This window comes from Orcinus orca, chromosome 1 (genome assembly GCF_937001465.1).
Source record: "Orcinus orca chromosome 1, mOrcOrc1.1, whole genome shotgun sequence".
NCBI lineage: Eukaryota > Metazoa > Chordata > Mammalia > Artiodactyla > Delphinidae > Orcinus > Orcinus orca.
The window spans coordinates 52,044,391-52,063,086 of record NC_064559.1 but is presented as its reverse complement, the minus strand read 5'-3'; the positions used below and the strand labels follow the sequence as shown (position 1 = coordinate 52,063,086).

Genomic DNA, 18,696 nt, shown 5'->3' with positions numbered 1-18,696 from the left:
TTCCTGATGGATGGGAAGAATAGGCCTGCTGTCTAGAGACTCAGAGAAGGTTAACTCTCCTATATTGTGCAAGGTGCAGGGGAAGGGAGAGGCCAGAAAAAGGTTTGTAAGGAGGTTGTTAACACTTGGGCTGAGTATTGAAGAATCCATAGACGCTACCCAGGCTGCAAAGAGGGAAGGGCATTGGGCACAATAACAGGAAGTATAATGGAAATGAGGGCACAAAGACCTGAAAGTACAAAGCACTGGTACATTTAGAGAAAAGCTTCTAGATACACTCTACAGCATAGGGCAGTGTCTTAGTTTGGCTGCTATAACAAGATATCATGGACTGTGTGGCTTAAACAATAGGGATTTATTTTTCACAGTTCTGGTTACTAGAAATCCAAGATCAGGGTGCCACCATGGTTGGGTTCTGGTGAAAGCCCTCTTTGTGATTCACAGGCATCAGTCTTCTTCCTGTATCCATCCTCACATTGCAGAGAAAGAATGAAAGAGGAATCATCTCTATCATGTCTCTTATAAAGGCACTAATCCCATCATGAGGACTCCTCCCTAAAATCCCACCTCCAAATACCACCATATTGGGGCTTCACCATGTGAATTCTAGGGGGGTCATGAACATTCAGTCCATAGCAGGCAGGTAGAGGGATTGGCTGGAGATGGGTTTTAAATGATGGACTGACCTTAGCACAATTTTTAAAATGTATTACTAGATAACTTGGTATAATGATAGCTAAATTTTGTATAGCCCTTGCAACTTGACAAAGCACTTTCACACAGTTACCTTATTTAATCCTCTTGACAAGAGTGCAATAAGTAGGGAAGATTTATCCACATTTCAGACCTGAGAAAGAGGTTTAAAAGAGTTAAATGATGTTCCCAAATTCACAAAGCTACTAATTGTTAGCCAGGATTCAAACCCAGATTTTGAGACTAAAATATTTGATCTGCGTATATTCTTCTATATTCATTCATTTATTTATTGAACAAAATTTTGTTTCACTCTGTGTGGCAGGCTCTGAACTAGGTGTTGAATATACAAAAATGAATGACACCTTCCTGCCTTCAAGGAGCTTTATCTAATGGGGGAGCCACACATATACAGAGGGCCTGTGGAAATGTGGAGGGGAAGAGGAGGGGGTCTAGAAGTTAGGGCTGGGGTGATAGTTTCAACGAAGTCTTAAAGGGAGAATAGCAATCCTGCAGGAAGATACAGTGGGAAAGAACACCCTAGGTTTGGAAAAGGACTCTTAACCTTTTTTTGTGCAAGTGACTCCTTTGGCAGTCTAGAGAAGTTTCTGGATCCTTTCTCAAAATAATGTTTTTAAATACATAAATTAAAATACGTAGACTTATAAACAAAACTAATAATATTGAAGTATATATTTTTTAACCTAAAATTACAAAAAGCTAATTTGTGATAGAGTAACATGTGCTTCGTTATTTACACATTAAATAACAAGATTTAGAGTGATCTAGTAACTACCTTAATTTCGGACCATAAATATAAATGATACTTTGAAGTATCTGCAGCAATGCTAATATGATATGAAAAATTTATTGATTTCTTCTGTTGAGAAAGTCACAGGTAGCGCTAATACTATGGTTTGCTGCCTACCATCGTAACTGAAGGAAATGCTAAGTTTCAGGTAGAAGTTAGTGAAAATAAAAATGTAATTTTGAAAAAAAAAAAAAAATGTAATTTTGTTTCCATCCAGTTCACAGGCTCCCTGAGTTAACCCTGTTCTAGGTGGAGGACAGAGCAGAGACAACAGCGACAAGAAATGAGAGAAGAGCATGGCAAGCTCAGGAGACTGTGTAGTTGAGCTGAAGTAAAGATTTTCTCCTTAGGCACTGGGAGGCCATGGAAAAGACTTTGAATGTGGAAAGATCAGATTTGAGTTTTAGAAAACTAATTGTAGCAGCATTGTGGAGGATGAATTGGGAAGGGCAAGCTGAGATGAGAGCCCTTGGGGGCTGTTGTAGTAAATGCACCTGCAGTGAGTCCAAACTAAAACCTGGACATCTAGGGGATACTCAAGAACTGGAATGGAAGGAATTTGGTGAACATTTGGGCTGAGTGAGACAATTGAGAGAGAGGAAGAAGTTAAAAATGACTCCTAAATTTCTGGATTGGATGACTAAGTGTATAATGAAGCTGTTAGCTATCTTAGGAATATATAGAAAGGAGCAGACTTAGGGAGATGGAGCAGAGGAAGATAATGAATTTAATTTTGGATATTTTGTTTCCTTGTGTAAAATAATAAGAAATAGATACATTGGTTTCTGTCCCCAGTTCCTGACACACAGCTCCTAAAACCCTTGTAAATTCCTAAGTGGTAGGAACACTAGGAGCATATCTTATTCTACTGAGGTGATTCTGAGTTGGTTCCTGGATGCCTCCTGGATAGAGGCTCTTCACCAGAAAGACCAAGCCATAATTAGAAGCTTGGAATTTTCAGCCCCGCACCCTTGCCCTTTCTCCAGAGAGTGGAGAGGAGCTGGAAATAACTGATCATGGCTGGAGTTACTAATTGATCTTGCCTACGTAAGGAAGCCTCTATAAAAATTCCAACAGTACGGGGTTCGGGGAACTCTACAGGTTGGTGAACCAAAAGTTTCCATGTGCCACCATGCCAGGCCCCAAACTCCACAAAGACAGAAGCGTCTTTGTTCAGGACCTCGACCTATGTATCTCTTCATTGGCTCTTGATTGATATCCTTTGTAATAAACCAGTAATCTAGGGAGTAAACTGGTTTCCTAAGACCTGTGAGCTGCCCTAGCAAATTTTTTTTTTTTGAGGTGTAATTGTACAACATTATGTTAGTTTCAGATGTACAGCATAATGATTCAGTATTTGTACATATTGTGAAATGATCACCACAATAAGTCTAGTTAACAAACATCACCATATACAGGTACAGAATTTTTTTTTTTCTTGTGAAGAGAACTTTTGAGATCTGTTCACTTAGCAGCTTTCAAATATGCAGTACAGTATTATTTACCATAGTCACCATCCTGATGACTTATTTTATAACTGGATGTCTGTACCTTTTGATTCCCTTCACCCATGTCTCCCACCCCCCGACCCCCCAGCCTCTGGCAACCACCCATCTGTTCTCAGTATCTGTGAGCTTGGGTTTGTTTTGTTTCATTTTGTTTTAGATTCTGTAAGTGAGATCATACAGTATTTATCTTTCTCTGACTTATTTCACTTAGTGTAATGCCCTCAAGGGCCATCAGTGTTATTGCAAATGACAAGGTTTTATTCTTTTTTATGGCTGAGTAATATTCCATTGTATCTATACCACATTTTTTTTCTTTATTCATTCATACGTTGATGAGTACTTAGGTTGTTTCCATACCTTGGATATTGTAAATAGTACTGCAGTGAATATGGGGGTGCAGATATCTTTTTGAATTAGTGTTTTTGTTCTCTCTTCAGTTAGATACCTAGAAGTAGAATTGCTGGATCATATGGCAGTTCTATTTTTAATTTTTTGAGGAACCTCCATACTGTTTTCCACAGTGCCTGCACCAATTTATGTTCCCACCAGTGATGCACAAGGGTTCCCTTTTCTCCACAGCCGTACCAACACTGGTTATTTCTTGTCTCTTTGATGATAGCCATTCTAACAGGTATGAGGTGATGTCTCATTGTGGTTTGATTTGCATTTCCCTTGTGATTAGTGATGTTGAGCACCTTTTCATGTATCTGTTGGCCACTTGTATGTCTTCTTTGGAAAAATGTCTATTCAGATCTTCTGCTTATTTTTTAATTGGATTTTTTTTTTGCTATTGAGTTGTATGAGTTCTTTATGTATTTTGGATATGAACCACTTATCAGATATATGATTTGCAAATATTTTCTCCCATTCAGTAGGTTGTCTTCTTGTTTTGTTGATGGTTTCCTTTGCTTTGCAGAAGCTTTTTGGTTTGATGTAGTCCCCCTTGTTTATTTTTGCTTTTGTTGCCTTTGCTTTTGGTGTCAAATCCAAAATATAATTGCCAAGACCAATGTCGAGGAACTCACCGCATATGTTTTTTTCTAGGAGTTTTATGGTGTCAGGTCTTAAGTTCAAGTCTTTAATCCATTTTGAGTTAATTTTTGCATATGTTATAAAATAGTTGTCCAGTTTCGTTCCTTTGCATGTGACTGCCCAGTTTTCCCAACACCATTTATTGAAGAGACTGTCCTCTCCCTGTTGTATATTCTTGACCCTAGCAAATTAATCGAACCCAAACAGGGGCTCATAGGGACCTCTAATTTATAGCCAGCTGGTCAGAAGCACAGGTGACAACCTGGACTTGCAATTGCCATCTGAAGTGGAGGGCAGTCCTATGGGACTGAGCCCTTAACCTGTGGAGTCTGATGCTATCTCCGGGTAGATAGTGTCAGAATTAAGTTAAATTGTAGGACACCCAGCTGGTGTCCAAGAATTGGTTGGTGGTGGGGGAAAACCCACACACAGTGAAATTGGGTGCAGAATCTCACCTTGACAGGAACATCCAGGAGTAAATGTCGACTAGTTATTTAGGAGCTAAAATCTGTAGCTTAGGCGAGAAGTGTGGGCTGGAGCTGTAGATTTTATTATCATAGGTGGTAGTTCATCCAAGGAGAGCATGGAGATCGAGGTCATCAGAAAACCAGTTTTAAAAGTTTGGCGCATTCAGGAAATAGTGAAAGATTCGGAGCCTCAGGTTCATGGCTATAAAACCGGAATATTGAGGTCTGGAAAGGTAGATTGGAACCAGATTATTCATAATAAATAGCTGGCATTGATTGGTCTCTGACAATGTGTCGGGCACTGTGCTGAGCATTACTGGGGATTGTCTCTTTCACTCTTCACAACCCAAGGAGGGAAGAACTGTTACATTATCTCCGTTTTACAGAGGGAGCTTAGATAGGTGAAATTACATGCCCAATGTCTTGCAGTCTAATGACTATTTAGAGTTTATATTTTGATCCCACAAACCTGACCTTAGATTGCACTTTTAGCCAGTACACCTGACTCCATTCGGTTATAAAGAGTCTTATTTACCAAACTCAGAAGTTTGGATTTTGTCACATAGGCAACAGGTTTCCTACACCAAGCAATGTTTTGTTTTGTTTTTCTGTTTTTTGAATCAGTAATACATCCCCACAGCTCACAATTTTTAAAAAATATCGAAAGGACATCATGCTCCATTGTATGGATCTACCATAATTCATTTAACCAGGCCCTTGTTGGACATAAAAGTTCCAGTATTTTGTTTTTACAACCACTGTTGCCCAAAATTACCCTGTACATATTTTATTTCATACATGATCAAATATATCCAGAAGTGCAAGTGCTGGGTCAAAGGGCACATACATTTTTACATAGGTGTTTAATCAGTTTACATTCTCCGCAGTGATGTATGAGAATGCCTCTTCCCCGCTAGCCTCAACAACAACGTATTATCAAACTTTGGGTTTTGTTTGTTTCACATGTAGCATCTTTTTGTTTGTTTATTTGTTGTATTTTGTCTTTGCATATCCTTTGCTCATTTTTTTAAATACATTTATGTATTTATTTATTTATTTTTGGCTGCGTTGGGTCTTTGTTGCTGCAAGCGGGCTTTCTCTAGCTGCAGCGAGCGGGGACCACTCTTTGTTGCGGTGCGCAGGCTTCTCATTGCGGCGGCTTCTCTTGTTATGGAGCATGGGCTCTAGAGCGCTGGCTCAGTAGTTGTGGCGCATGGGCTTAGTTGCTGCACGGGATGTGGGATCTTCCCAGACCAGGGCTCGAACCTGTGTCCCCTGCATTGGCAGGTGGATTCTTAACCACTGCACCACCCAGGTAGTCCCCTTTGCTCATTTTTAGCTTTGTCATGGGTCCTATCAATTTACAGGAGCTCATACATAAGAAGGATAATAGCCCTTTGTGATATGAGATATAAATATTTTCCCCAATTCTTTAATTTCTTTTGACTTTGCTTATAGTTTTTTGTTTTGTTATTTTTTTGGGGGGGTGTTTGCCTTACAGAAGCTTTTTGTTTTTAATGTAATCAGTCCATCTTTTCTGATAGATTTTCTGATTTTGAATCATAGTTAGCCTTGCTCACTCCAACATTATGGAGGAATTCTGCTTTTTTTTTTTCTTTTAGTACCTTTATAGTTTTATTTTTTGCATTTAAGGTTTTGATATTGTTGGAATTTCTTCTGGTATATGTAATGAAGTATGGCTCCACTGTTGTTGTTTTTTTTTTCCCAGATGGCTATCAGTTGTCCCAATAGCATTTGTTAAAGAGTCTCTTGTTTTTCCCTGTAGTAAATTTTCTTTATTTAGTTTCTTTATTTAGCTTTAGTTTCTGGACTTTCTGTTCTGCTCCATTGGACATTAAATCTGTTTATGAGCTGGTCTATAATGTTGTTGTTGTTGTTTAATATTTATTTTATTTATTTATTTTGGCTGCTCTGGGTCTTCATTGCGGCACTCGGGATCTTTCTGGCGGCATGCAGACTCTCAGTTGCGGCATGCGGACTCTTAGCTGCAGTAGGCATGTGGGATCTATTTCCCTGACCAGGGATTGAACCCGCGGCCCCTGCATTGGGAGTGTGGAGTCTTACCTACTGGACTACCAGGGAAGTCCCCTATAATGTTTTAATTATTGAGGCATTATACTATGTTTTGATATCTGGTAGGTCTAGTCCCCTCTCTTTGCAGTTATTTTAACAATTTTCTAGCAGTTCCTAGTTATTTTTTCTTATGATCTTTAAAATTGTCATACCTAGTTACCCTCTAAAAGATCCGTTGGTATTTCTGATGGATCAAGTTAAACTTACAAGTTTATATTTTTATAATTAAAAAATAAATGTGGTATATCTTTCAATTAGTGTTCAAATCTTCTTTACCTAGAAAAGTTTGTAAAGTAATGGAGAGTGACAGAATCAGCTTTGTGGGTGGGTATATAGTGGATTAGTTTCTATTTAGTGTGTACTATGCCAGAGGTTGGAAATACTAAAAAGTTTGAGTGCTGTTTGTCTCTTCAAGGACACATATACATGAGAACATAAACAATCATTAAAGGAGCATGTGAGGTTTTCTGGGTGTAGGGAATTAGCTCATTTGATGGCTATTATTTTGTAGAGGTAGAGAGCAAAGAAAGCATTACTTTCCTTAACTTTTTATTTTGAAATAATTTTAGATTTACATAAAAGTTGCAGAAATGATCCAGAATCCCCCAGATTCCTCAATTGTTAATACTTCTGAATCATTTGAGAACAGGTTGCAGACATGAATATCCATTACAGCATTATATGCTCCCTTAGGACTTCAGTGAGTATATCCCAACTACCAGCACACTCTCCTACACAACAACATTCAACCATCAAAATGAAGAGTTGAACATTGATCCAATATTGCTATCTAATTCATAGATCCTATTCAGATTTTGCCACTTGTCCATGTAATGGCCTATGTACATCCAGGATTCAATCTAGGATATTGCATTCAGTTGCATGATTAAGATGGTGAGTGTCTGCAAGGTGTCTCCAGTATTTTATACTTACTAATAAATAATTACTGAGTACTTTGTAGGGAGAAACTCAAAACTATATAAATATTCTATCCTCATGAAACTTTTGCCCACCAGTTTTAGAATTCATTGATAATTCTTACCCGAATCAGTTACTAATGTGATAGTTGCCAAATGGTGATTTGCTAATTCTGTCATTTCTTCTAGACTTACTGGTTGCCATTCTTTTGATGAGTAGAGCTCCCGTTGCCCTGCCCCACTTTTGTTTACTTATTTATATCACTATGAACACGTAGACTCTTAATTTACTCAGTTACAATTTGTTACTATTATTATTTATTTTGATGCTCAAACTATCCCAGATTTGGCCAGTGGGAACCCCTACAAACTGTCTCTTGTGTTATTCGGAATGTCCCCGTCATTCTGAGTGCCTCCTTACAGCTGGCATAGCAGTATGACCCAGGCTCATCTTGTACTTTCCCTGCCCCTGCCCTAGGGGTCATCTGTTTCTCCAGGGAGCCCTGGTTCCTTTTAATATAGTATTAAAATGATATTTAGAAACTGATATGTGAGTGTGTTCATTACTACCTGAGTGTTATTGTTTCCAGGTTTTCTAAAGGGGCAAAATATGTATATATATATACATGCGTATGTATATATATGCATACATATACACACACAAACATTTGTACTTTCTTTTATATCTCTGTGTTTTAAAACCATCAATTCAAATCAATATCTCCAGTTCTAATTCAACACTGCAGGATTTACTCTGGCCTTCTCTCTTTTTATATGTTAAACTCCCTTCTCCATCTATGAGAAACCTGGTTCCCATTATCCTCAGTCTGTTTACTCATTTGCTCTAGACCCTACTCCCCACTCCGCATGTAACCAAAGTCCTGGTCCATGGCTTGGCCTCGTACATGCCCTCTCTCCCTCCCCTGGGCATTCTGGCCAAAATGTCAGTCCTGCTGAAGAAGAAGAGGACATTACTTAAAGTGAGTTCAGAAAGATACTTGTGACAGTAGTTGACTTCTGGGAGAGATTGGGTAGAAGGGACAGAGAGGGAAAGGGAGACTTAACTTTTTCGTATATATCCTTTTGTACCTTTTGAATTTTTTTTACACCATGTGCTTTTATTTCCTATACAGAAAATAAATAAAGATTTAAAAATAAGCTCAGGATCTTTGTTTTCACATAGAGCTGCTCTCTTCATTGTTTGGGGAGAATTTGGAGTTATCCTTTTTCTGTAAGTGTATATGGTTCCATTCTCTCCTTTAGGAAATAATACTTGTTTCTATGGGAAGTGTTATTATTGCCGAGAAACAGAGCCAGCCTGTGCTGATGGAGACACGATGGAGGGGTCTGTCACGCTTTGGCTTCCAGATGTGTGGCCTCTACAGAAACACCGACACCCATGGGGCAGGACTTACCGAGAGGGCAAATTAGCCAGGTAAATGCTCCTTTGAGCCACTACTTCATTCTCTCCTGTGCCTGGACAGGTGCCAACCCTGTGTAGGAGCCAGGGTTCTGTCCAAGTCTAAAAAGGACTATGGGGGGTTCAGGGGAAAACCTGCTAGTCAGGGACTCTCTCTTCTCTGTGTTTTAAACAATGTTACGTGTGGTGCTGGCACTCAGTGAACAACCCTGGTGATGCTGCTTCCCTCCAGGTGGGAGTATGATGAGAGCTACTGTGACGCTGTGAAGAAAACGTCCCCTTATGACTCTGGCCCTCGCCTCTTGGACATCATTGATACAGCTGTCTTTGATTACCTGATTGGCAATGCTGACCGCCATCACTACGAGAGTTTTCAAGACGATGAAGGCGCTAGTATGCTCATCCTTCTCGATAATGCCAAAAGGTAGGACCAGCAGGACTCTCCTTGTCAGTTAGGGGTCCTGTGTATACAAGAAGAATGCTTTCTGGGGTATCCTGGAAAACCTCCAGAACAGGCTCAACAGAAGGCATCCTTCTTGTTTCCACTCGGAGTCTTTGCCATTGGCACCCATCCTTCCAGCTTGTTCAGAGTTTGTACTCCTTTCACCTTCGGGGATCTGAGGACTTTAAAAAAGTGGAAAACTCACTTTTTCCAAAGAGTCAAAGAGTATGATTCTCTTCACAGACAACTGGAAACCAAGGTCTTCTATTTATTGCTACTTACATCATTCTTTCTTGACTAGCTTGTTCAGAATCTTGAGAAATACATCGTTAACGGAACATGAAATGTAGCTGTTGTTAAATTATTCTATCCAAAGATTCATACAGTTTAAAAAATTAGTTTATTTGATAGGATGTTTTTGCTATTTTTATGGCAGTCTAGGCCCAGATTTTTTCTATTATGAGTAGGAGACCAGTTAGTTGCTTAGTATTTGTATATAAAGACAAGTTACTTTTATCTTGAATAAAACAATTTTATTAATTTTGAATAAATGGAATGTCCTTATTTAGGCCTGAGCTATTTGAAGAGCACATTGTATTTTCAGTTTGCACTCTGCATTCTTCATGGTACCCAGTTAAGTGCCACACTTTTAGTTACACATAATAAATGTTTGCTAAATAGAATACTTCCTTGGAGCTGGAATTGTTCAGGCTCTGAGTCACTACTGGGTTTTTTGGGGGGTTTTTTTGGTTGTTTTTTTGTATTTTTGATTTTTATTTTATTTATTTTTTTATACAGCAGGTTCTTACTAATTATCTATTTTATACATATCGGTGTATATATGTCAATCCCAATCTCCCAATTTATCCCACCACCACCGCCCCCCACCGCTTTCCCCACTTGGTGTCCATATGTTTGTTCTCTACATCTGTGTCTCTATTTCTGCCCTGCAAAGCTGTTCATCTGTACCGTTATTCTAGGTTCCACACATATGCGTTAATGTACGATATTTGTTTTTTTCTTCCTGATTTACTTCACTCTGTATGACAGTCTCTAGATCCATCCACATTACTTTTTATGGCTGAGTAATATTCCATTATATATATGTACCACATGTTCTTTCGAATGGATAAAGAAGATGAGTCACTATTGTTAACGTTGGTTGCTGAGAATAAGCTGAGACATGGACACTCAGCGAAGAATGCTTAGGCAGCATTTGCTAAGGAGGCCACCACCTCATACTGAGCACCAGGTGCCTCATACTCCATGAAAGGGGGTGACAGCTACAGAGAGTGAGAGGCCAGCAAACACTGCGTCTCCCATTCCCAGCAAAGCAGGTAGTGACCAGTGCTATGTATTTCATTTTCATTTATACTATATTTTCAGTTCCTGAATATCTTTATCCTTACTTGTAAAACTGATCATGTGCTGTGGAAATACACATTGAAATAATTGCCTTTGCCTTTTATTATTTGTGGGCCTGCCCTGTGCTGAGGGCTACCAGACCCTCCAGCTATTAAGGTGAGCTTCCAGGAAAAGAGTGGAAGGTTGACAGTTTTTCCAGAATCAGTTCTCCTTTTCTAACTCGGAATTACTAAGAGCATTTTTACATCTGCTTTGAATCACTGTTTTCCCAGCCTCTGTGAGCAGTTTTTACAGTTTGAATCTGACCATATACTTTCTTGTAGGGAATACAGTAATCTAAGTCTTTTTCTGATTGGTAATATTAAAGTAGAACAAGTATAACTTCTTTTTACAGGTAATGACCTTCTGCTTGTTTGCGAGAACCTAATATCAGTAGCCTTTATTGCTCTACATACCCTTAAAACCTTCTCGGGTTTGGGGGTCTTCAGGTTCTCCCTTGGTCTGTGGACTCCATACCGTGTTAGGAGGGTTATGCTTCAACACCTTGAAATATCCTGGCAGGAGAAAGGATCCTTGTAAAGGAGTATATTTGTTGTTTGATGCTGCAGTACAAGCTGTTAGGAATCCTGTGTCTAATTGGTCATGCCCTGTTTATTTTTAATTTAAGTGATTTGAGCTGTGGGAGCATGAAATTATCCAGGATCACATTCACGTTTCATATGGAATTTGTTCTTGCTTTGATGCTAAGAAGGGGACGGGTGCTTCCACCTAATTCACTAACTTTTCATTTAATTTTCAGCTTTGGGAACCCCTCGCTGGATGAGAGAAGCATTCTTGCCCCTCTCTATCAGTGTTGCATGTAAGTTATGCAGTCAAGTACATTTGCCTGCATTGCCTTCCTTTCCAGGCTCAGGTAACAGTACATCAGTTTGCTTGGCTTTAAAACTTCCTAATACCTGAGCGGCACTTTTCATGCTTTTCTAACACCGAACCTCTTGGAGATCCTGAGCTGTAGGGGATCAGGGAAAGGTTTCCACAGCAGTGTAGCCCAAAGCTCAGAATGCATTTTGAGTTTTGTATGAGTAGAAATTTTCAGTTTATCCAATAATGTATATCCATGTTTGTTTTAATATCAGAATATAGTCCTCACTCCCCCCCCACCCAAAACCTAGTGCAACCCATGCCCCTAGTTGCTGTACTATGTTTACCTTGTGGTTTCAAGTCCTCTCACTCAACACCACAACCCACCTGTGGTTTGCTTATCTCAGTTTGAAATTGTGTAAACCAAAAGTAGCTTTCTCCGTAGGTATTTAGTAATTGATTTTTTAAAAGTCTGTATTAGATAACAAAGAAATTAAAAAGTAAATCAAGAAAATGAGATAAAGACTGGGCTCTCGGGAGCTCCTTTTCAGATCTTCGTTGCCAGTATGATTTAAAAGCATGAACACTAAGAATCAGCTGGGACCCACCTTGCTTGGCTACACAAAAGTGCAGGTCCAGGAGAGCCGCTTCCTACTGCTCGGCTCCCAGAGACACACTGATCATGTGAGACTGCCTCTTCTGGCGACTGGTCTGTTTTACTTTTCTTTTCTTTCTTTTTTTCATAACAGCAATATTCTGCAGAAAGTGTTTACCTAGGCAACCCTTAATTATCTTCATTAATATTGGGAAGCAGTGATACATCCAATCAAAACCTGTATCTGTGAAGGAAGATGTTTTTGTTTTAATAGTGCTATCAGTCTGGTCCAGTCAGGATATAGAAAAGACATGGTGGGTTAAACAGGAAAGTTTAGTATAAGAGTTATTAAACTCTTTCATACAAGAGTGACTATAAAAGAAAACTAGAGCTGAGGGAGAGTACCCAAGGAAGAACAAACTTGGAAGGGGATCCCCCTCCCCAAGCCTGGGGTTTTGACCTCAGTGGAGAAGGTATAGTTCAGCCCACTGAATAGCAGAGAACTGTGCTAGTTTGCAGGTGCTGGGAGTGCAGGAAGCAGCCCTCCAGAATGCAGGCAGGGTACAGGCAATCAGCAGGTGGTAGCATGACATACCGAGAGAGCAACGACTCAGTAGAAACCCTCCAGGCTACAGGCAAGGCTTATTTGTGGGCCTGCACAGGGAATTGGGGCACCAGCGTGGGTGCGTGGCTTTGGGGGCTGTGGTTTCCATGTTGAGAGGGCCTTAGGAAAGTTATCACCAAGCCAGGCCAAGGCCGCAACATCATGGTGGGCCCACCTGTTCTGGAAATGTGGCCAAGGCAGAGTTTCATTTGCTGACTTTCCCCGCACACTACTGACCCACTCACTGTACAGCAGCCAGAAGCGTCTGGAGAACCTCTTCCTTCTGCAGTCTCCTTCCAGTATCCTCTACCGAGAAAGCCTAAGAGGAGAGATGCTTAAAGGACCTCTGTCCATTATACCAGGGCATATATGAAGAGTGAACTTGGAGCTGAGAGGCAATCGAGTGATACCTTCGTCACACAGGGGGAACTCTAATGCTCTAGGCACTTGTAGTATTTTTCAGAAGAGTAAAACCACGCTGACTCTGTGCTTGTCCATCCCTGCCATGCTTTATCCGAAGATCCTTGCTTTCTTACTTTTTAAATGGTTGCAGAACAAGTTGCCTGCCTCATGCAGAGTCAGACTTTAATGCATACCTAGTAATTCCCACATTACCCACAGGGAGGTAAATACTTTTTTTCTAAGATAACAAGAGATCCTCTTTAGTTGGTAAAATAATTGAGAAAAATAGGTATCCTTAAACTTTTTCTATTTATAATATTGCTAGAATTTTTAATTAAGAAACATAAAAAGAAGGAAATTAAATTACTTATTAAGAGGTAAGGATAACTCCTGTTAACACTCTAGTGATTTCATTGTAATCGTGTGTGTATGTTTGTATGTATGCTTATACACACATTTTCTTTCCCCACAGGTTTGGAGTAAAAGAGTGTTTTCCCTCCAACTATTTTCCCTGACTCAATATTATATCATGGGCATTTCCCCATGCCACTGAATTTTCATAACTGCTTTTAATGGCTGCATGGTATTCCCTTGAATGGATAAGCCATAATTTATTTAACTATTTCTCAGTTGTTGGACATTCAGATTGTTTCACATTTTTCCTGTTACAAATAGCACTGCAGTGAACATGTGTAAATATTGTATATATTTCTCATTAATTACTGAGAAAGAAATATCAAAATGTGGTAATGTTACTTACTCATAATGTAGAGCTACTTCTAAAACAGAAATTATTTTTCTAGTTGAGATATTTTACATAATTATTTCTTTACTTTCGTCTGCTATGCGGGCTTTAATCTCCATTTGATAGTGAGAGGTTTTATGTAACCTGTCCTAAAACTTTTTTTCTCCCAGCATTCGGGTTTCTACCTGGAACAGACTGAACTCCCTGAAGAATGGTGTGCTGAAGTCTGCCTTAAGATCTGCCATGGCCCATGACCCCATCTCCCCAGTGCTCTCTGATCCTCACCTAGACGCTGTGGACCAGCGGCTCCTGAGTGTCCTGGCCACCGTGAAGCAGTGCACTGACCAGTTTGGGATGGATGCAGTGCTGGTGGAAGACAGGATGCCTCTCTCCCACTTGTAATTCTCCACAAAATAAGTGAAACTTCTTTTTACAAAGATAGAGAAACAGCACAATCAATTCCGAATGGTATGAGGTGGATTGGAAATGGCCAGCAGCACATTCTGGTGATAGGGGACAGGGTGGCCTTGGTGTTTGCTGTAGTAGAAGTTGAAGCAAAGACTACAAGTTTCAGACCACGGAGCTGTACCTGCTGAACCACCTTCTGACTTCCTCGGCGTATGCCCATTCTAGCAGTGGGCGTCACGGTTGGTCAGTATTAATTCTCATGCCAAAGGACAAATTAGAGGTGTGATATTTGAATAGATTAATGTTGGGGTTGGTTCTGGAGTATGTGTTTTGAGTCCATCCTTATAATCCTTTCTCCACACTTGTGGATTTTCTGAAAACACTTTGTAATCTCTGAGTCCTTTCTTACCAGGACTAGTCAAATTGGAAATTTTACTGCTTCCTAAGGAGTGGCAGCAAGTAACCCAGCATTCTGTTGAGCCAAAGTAGCATGCTCTGTTGGAGGGACTATGTTTTTAAGATAGAATTAGAGGAAAGACAAAAGCAAGAAAGATGTTTGGGCTTTTAACTGAGTAGGTGGTGCTTTTGATGATTCTTAAAGGAGGGAAGAAGAGAGAGAGACCTACTTGGTGGAACCAGAATCAAGGCGGTGATTGAATTAGTGAAAAACAGGTTCCCCTGTATTTAAGTTCTTAACGTATATAAAAGCAAGCATGACTTGTACCTAAGTAAGATTTGCATTCTCATAATTGTGTCCAAATTAATCCAAAAGAGTGTCCCTGGAGAACCTACCATTACAACCCAAGCACAATTCTGTTATGGAGACTTTTTTTTCCTTTTGCCCAGAGCAGGCAAATCCTTTGCAAATTATCAAAGCAAACTGAAATAACAGCTTGAATAAGAGTTAGGTTGCCTGTCTTCTCTGCCATCCTGATTTCTAAAATGAATTTCCACTTCTGTCTTCAAGGCATTTGGTCATTAAAGCTGCTGTTCCCAAGAGATTGGCGATCCTACTTGTGCCTTTCTTGTGAGGAAAGCCAGCTCGCTCCTACGGATAATATAGTTTAGATCCTGCTGGTGGCTGGACCTATCTTGTGATTTGGGCCATGTGGAAGGCTGGAAACAAAGATTTTAAGCCTTCTGAGCCTTAAAATTAAGGTGGTTACCAGGAAGAGCCTTAAGATTTTGATTTATGTCAAACCCTGATTTCATCATTTAATCTTGTTTGGAGTTCTGAACCCACGATGTAGTATTGTCCTTCCGTCTCCTATTAGCACATTCAAATTTCAAGTTGCTAAAACAGGCTTAGTTCTGTGTTCTGCCAAAGCGATTTGACATATAAGCACTTGCATTAAAATACAGGGCAGAGGAAACTAGGCCTGGTGTGCCCACTCACGTGCCCTCAGAGGTGGGTGCTTCTCTCCTGCATTTTGTCTGGGGACTGTTGCAGTTTTGACTTCCGTGAAGCAGACACTAATATTTAAACAGTGTGGTTAAACAAATTTACTGCCAGCTATTGGAGACCAGTTTTAGGTAGCCACCCTTTCAAAAATAGTTTAGAATTTATGCCCCAATTTTCTCAAATTGAAAGATAACTGAGTACCCCAAAACTAATTTAAAGTAACATGACCGGGCTTCCCTGGTGGCGCAGTGGTTGAGAGTCCGCCTGCCGATGCAGGGGATACGGGTTCGTGCCCCGGTCCGGGAAGATCCCACATGCCGCGGAGCGGCTGGGCCCATGAGCCACAGCCGCTGAGCCTGCGCGTCCGGAGCCTGTGCTCCGCAACGGGAGAGGCCACAACAGTGAGAAGCCCGCGTACCGCAAAAAAAAAAAAAAAAGACAACACTTAAAGTAACATGAAATTAGGACGCTTTTGTACTTAGTATGTACATTTGGCGATGTACACAGAATGGGCTGAGTTATTTTTAAAAAGCTATTGAATTTAAGAAGACAGGTAGTAGCACAAAACACTGAGCTAGTGTTAACAAAAGGAAGCATTAATCCCAATTTAAACTCATTTACTATGTGCATCCAGGGAAGTTCACATTTGAGCTTGAGAATACCTTGGATGGTGCTTACCTCAGAGCATCAGGGAGCCAGCTGGAGGGACAGTGGGAAGGAAGTCAACGCTGCTCTCCTTGGTAAATGTTAGCTGAACTAAATTTCTTGCAAACATGTGATACCTTCAGTATGCCCCAGTGAAATGAATAAGAGCTGTTCCCAAACTGGGAACTTTATTCATGATGTTGAAGGCAGAAGATTCTGCTAAGGAAAAAAGTAGGAGGAAAAGCTACTTTGAAAAATGCCTCATTCTTTTTCCCAAACATTGCAGAAAATGTATAATCTCATTCTCTTTCCCTATTTTAAAATTCATGATCTTAAAAGGTGTTCAAATGTATAGTGGTTAAAGTTAGAATTATGCTAATAGAGTGGTGTGAACTGATGCTTAGAATATAAATTTATCTTCTAAGTCAGGATCGGATTAAGCTGCAAAAGTACGTTTAGAATCTTGGAAAAAACCAACCATAAGCTTATAGCCCTAAAATTCATAAACACTAAATTCTGTTTCAAAAAAGAGGTAGATATCTTTTTTTTTAAGTTTTGTAACACTGTCCTCTTTATGGTTTATCTTTTAGAATCGAGGACTATTATAATCAAACAGGGGTCATTGGAAGGGTTTTTGATCAGTCCTAACCTGGGCATGCCTAGCTAACATCTAAAGGTAGATGTGGGTACATTTTAATATTATAAAACTAAGAAAATCAGAACTGAGTACCATTTCCTACCCCCCTTCTTCCACTTCTTAAATATTGGGTTGCCCAAAAAGTTCATTCTGGTTTTCCACACCATCTTACAAAAAACCTGAATGAACTTTTTGGCCAACCCAATATATTTATTCCATAGTTTGGGCGAATATGGGTATAGAGGTTTCATTCAAGAATTGTCATTTGGGCTTCCCTGGTGGCGCAGTGGTTGAGAGCCTGCCTGCCGATGCAGGGGACACGGGTTCGTGCCCTGGTCCGGGAAGATCCCACATGCCGCGGAGCAGCTAGGCTAGGCCCGTGAGCCATGGCCGCTGAGCCCGCGAGTCTGGAGCCTGTGCTCCGCAACGGGAGAGGCCACAACAGTGAGAGGCCCGTGTACCGCAAAAAAAAAAAAAAAAAAAAAAAAAAAGAATTGTCATTTAATATGAAGCTATATTTTGGGTTTTGGGGGTAAATAATTTTCTGTGCAAAACATTAATAGGATCTGATTTACTCAGTATTGCTCAATAATTTATTAATAAGGCATTTCTCCCTATTTGCACTCAGGATTAATATGTCAAATGAAATCTAATAAGGAAATGGGAGAATTCAGGTACATCCTATTATTTTGGGAAAGATGAATCCTATACATGGCAGAAATTCCATGTCACCTGAAGGCAACAAGTTCTTCCAAAGAAATCCATCTTTTCCTTTCTTTAAAAAAAAAAAAAAAAAAAAGACTTTTGGCCTTCCCCTCCCATCCACCATGTTCCTTCACTCTCCCTTCTCCACAGCTTCCGTATTCTTGTTTGACCATTACCTGACCACACCTCAAATGATGGTAAACAGCATCTATCAGTGAGCTGTCTTATGTGAGTCGTCTTGTGAGCTTGGGCTTCAGGAAACATGAGTCAAGGTATATGTATATATATAGTCATATATGTATTCTAACAAGAAAAAATGTATTTATTTTGACACAGGGAAACACTGTTGCTGAAGAACCTGAAGCTAGGAAAAGGTTCTCTTAGTCTCTGAGAGTGAATCTAAGTGACATAAAGATATCCGTTCAGCAAACACCTCCTGTGCTAGCCAGGGCCGACGCCCGAGGCACATAGACCAGCCTCATGAGACTGTTGTGCAGGGGAAGGCCAGCTTTCCCCCTTCGACGCCTCAAGTCTGGGTTGAAAAGGTGAGGGCTGGATACTCTACTGCCACAGGGTTTTAAGGAACTAAGGTGTTACTCACAAATACAAAATGTCTGTGGGGGAACTGGGAATAACTTACTGGGAAGTTAATTTATTTGCTTCAAAGAGAGGTGTAGGAACCACTACCCTCTGTTTTGATCTGCCAAGGATTTCCTCTCAGAGCTGTTGCACAAATAGAGGTTGTGCTTGGTAAGATACCAAACAAGACAGATATGCACCTAAATTTCTAATGTGTTCTGTGGGTTTCAATTCTGAAAGAAAGAAAATGAATAAAGGTTTTAATAAGTACTGATGTACCATCTTTTCCTCATTCTTTCCCCACCTCCCCACCCCGGTTCAGGATACTTCCATTGTTTTCAATTGCGATTTCCTGTTTTGTTAG

General features: G+C 40.1%; 1 protein-coding gene and 1 long non-coding RNA gene across 8 annotated transcripts in view; one reads left to right on the top strand and one right to left on the bottom strand.

Annotated features, from left to right (window-relative positions):
* The window catches only part of FAM20B (FAM20B glycosaminoglycan xylosylkinase), a 42,009-nt gene extending 23,407 nt beyond the window's left edge, over positions 1–18,602 (top strand). For 3 of the 5 annotated variants that reach the window (XM_004269799.3, XM_049700998.1, XM_049701001.1), the window contains exons 5-8: positions 8,786–8,957; positions 9,175–9,366; positions 11,549–11,608; positions 14,127–17,854. In XM_004269799.3, the coding sequence (XP_004269847.1) occupies positions 8,786–8,957; positions 9,175–9,366; positions 11,549–11,608; positions 14,127–14,358 (656 nt within the window). In that variant the 3' untranslated portion in view covers positions 14,359–17,854. Of the gene's footprint in view, positions 1–8,785; positions 8,958–9,174; positions 9,367–11,548; positions 11,609–14,126; positions 17,855–18,089 lie in introns of those variants that run through there. The other 2 variants (XR_004483302.2, XM_049701004.1) reach the window with 2 other exon arrangements.
* On the bottom strand, positions 175–13,021 carry LOC125961920 (uncharacterized). Of its 3 annotated transcripts, none has more exons than XR_007473032.1 (5): positions 12,985–13,021; positions 12,219–12,449; positions 11,205–11,303; positions 788–847; positions 175–470 (listed from the first exon to the last, which is right to left on the bottom strand). It is a non-coding gene; the product is annotated as an uncharacterized LOC125961920 (long non-coding RNA). The 3 variants fall into 3 exon arrangements; XR_007473033.1 differs by having other exon boundaries at positions 175–459; XR_007473031.1 differs by having other exon boundaries at positions 175–847.
* Positions 18,603–18,696: the final 94 nt, after the last annotated feature.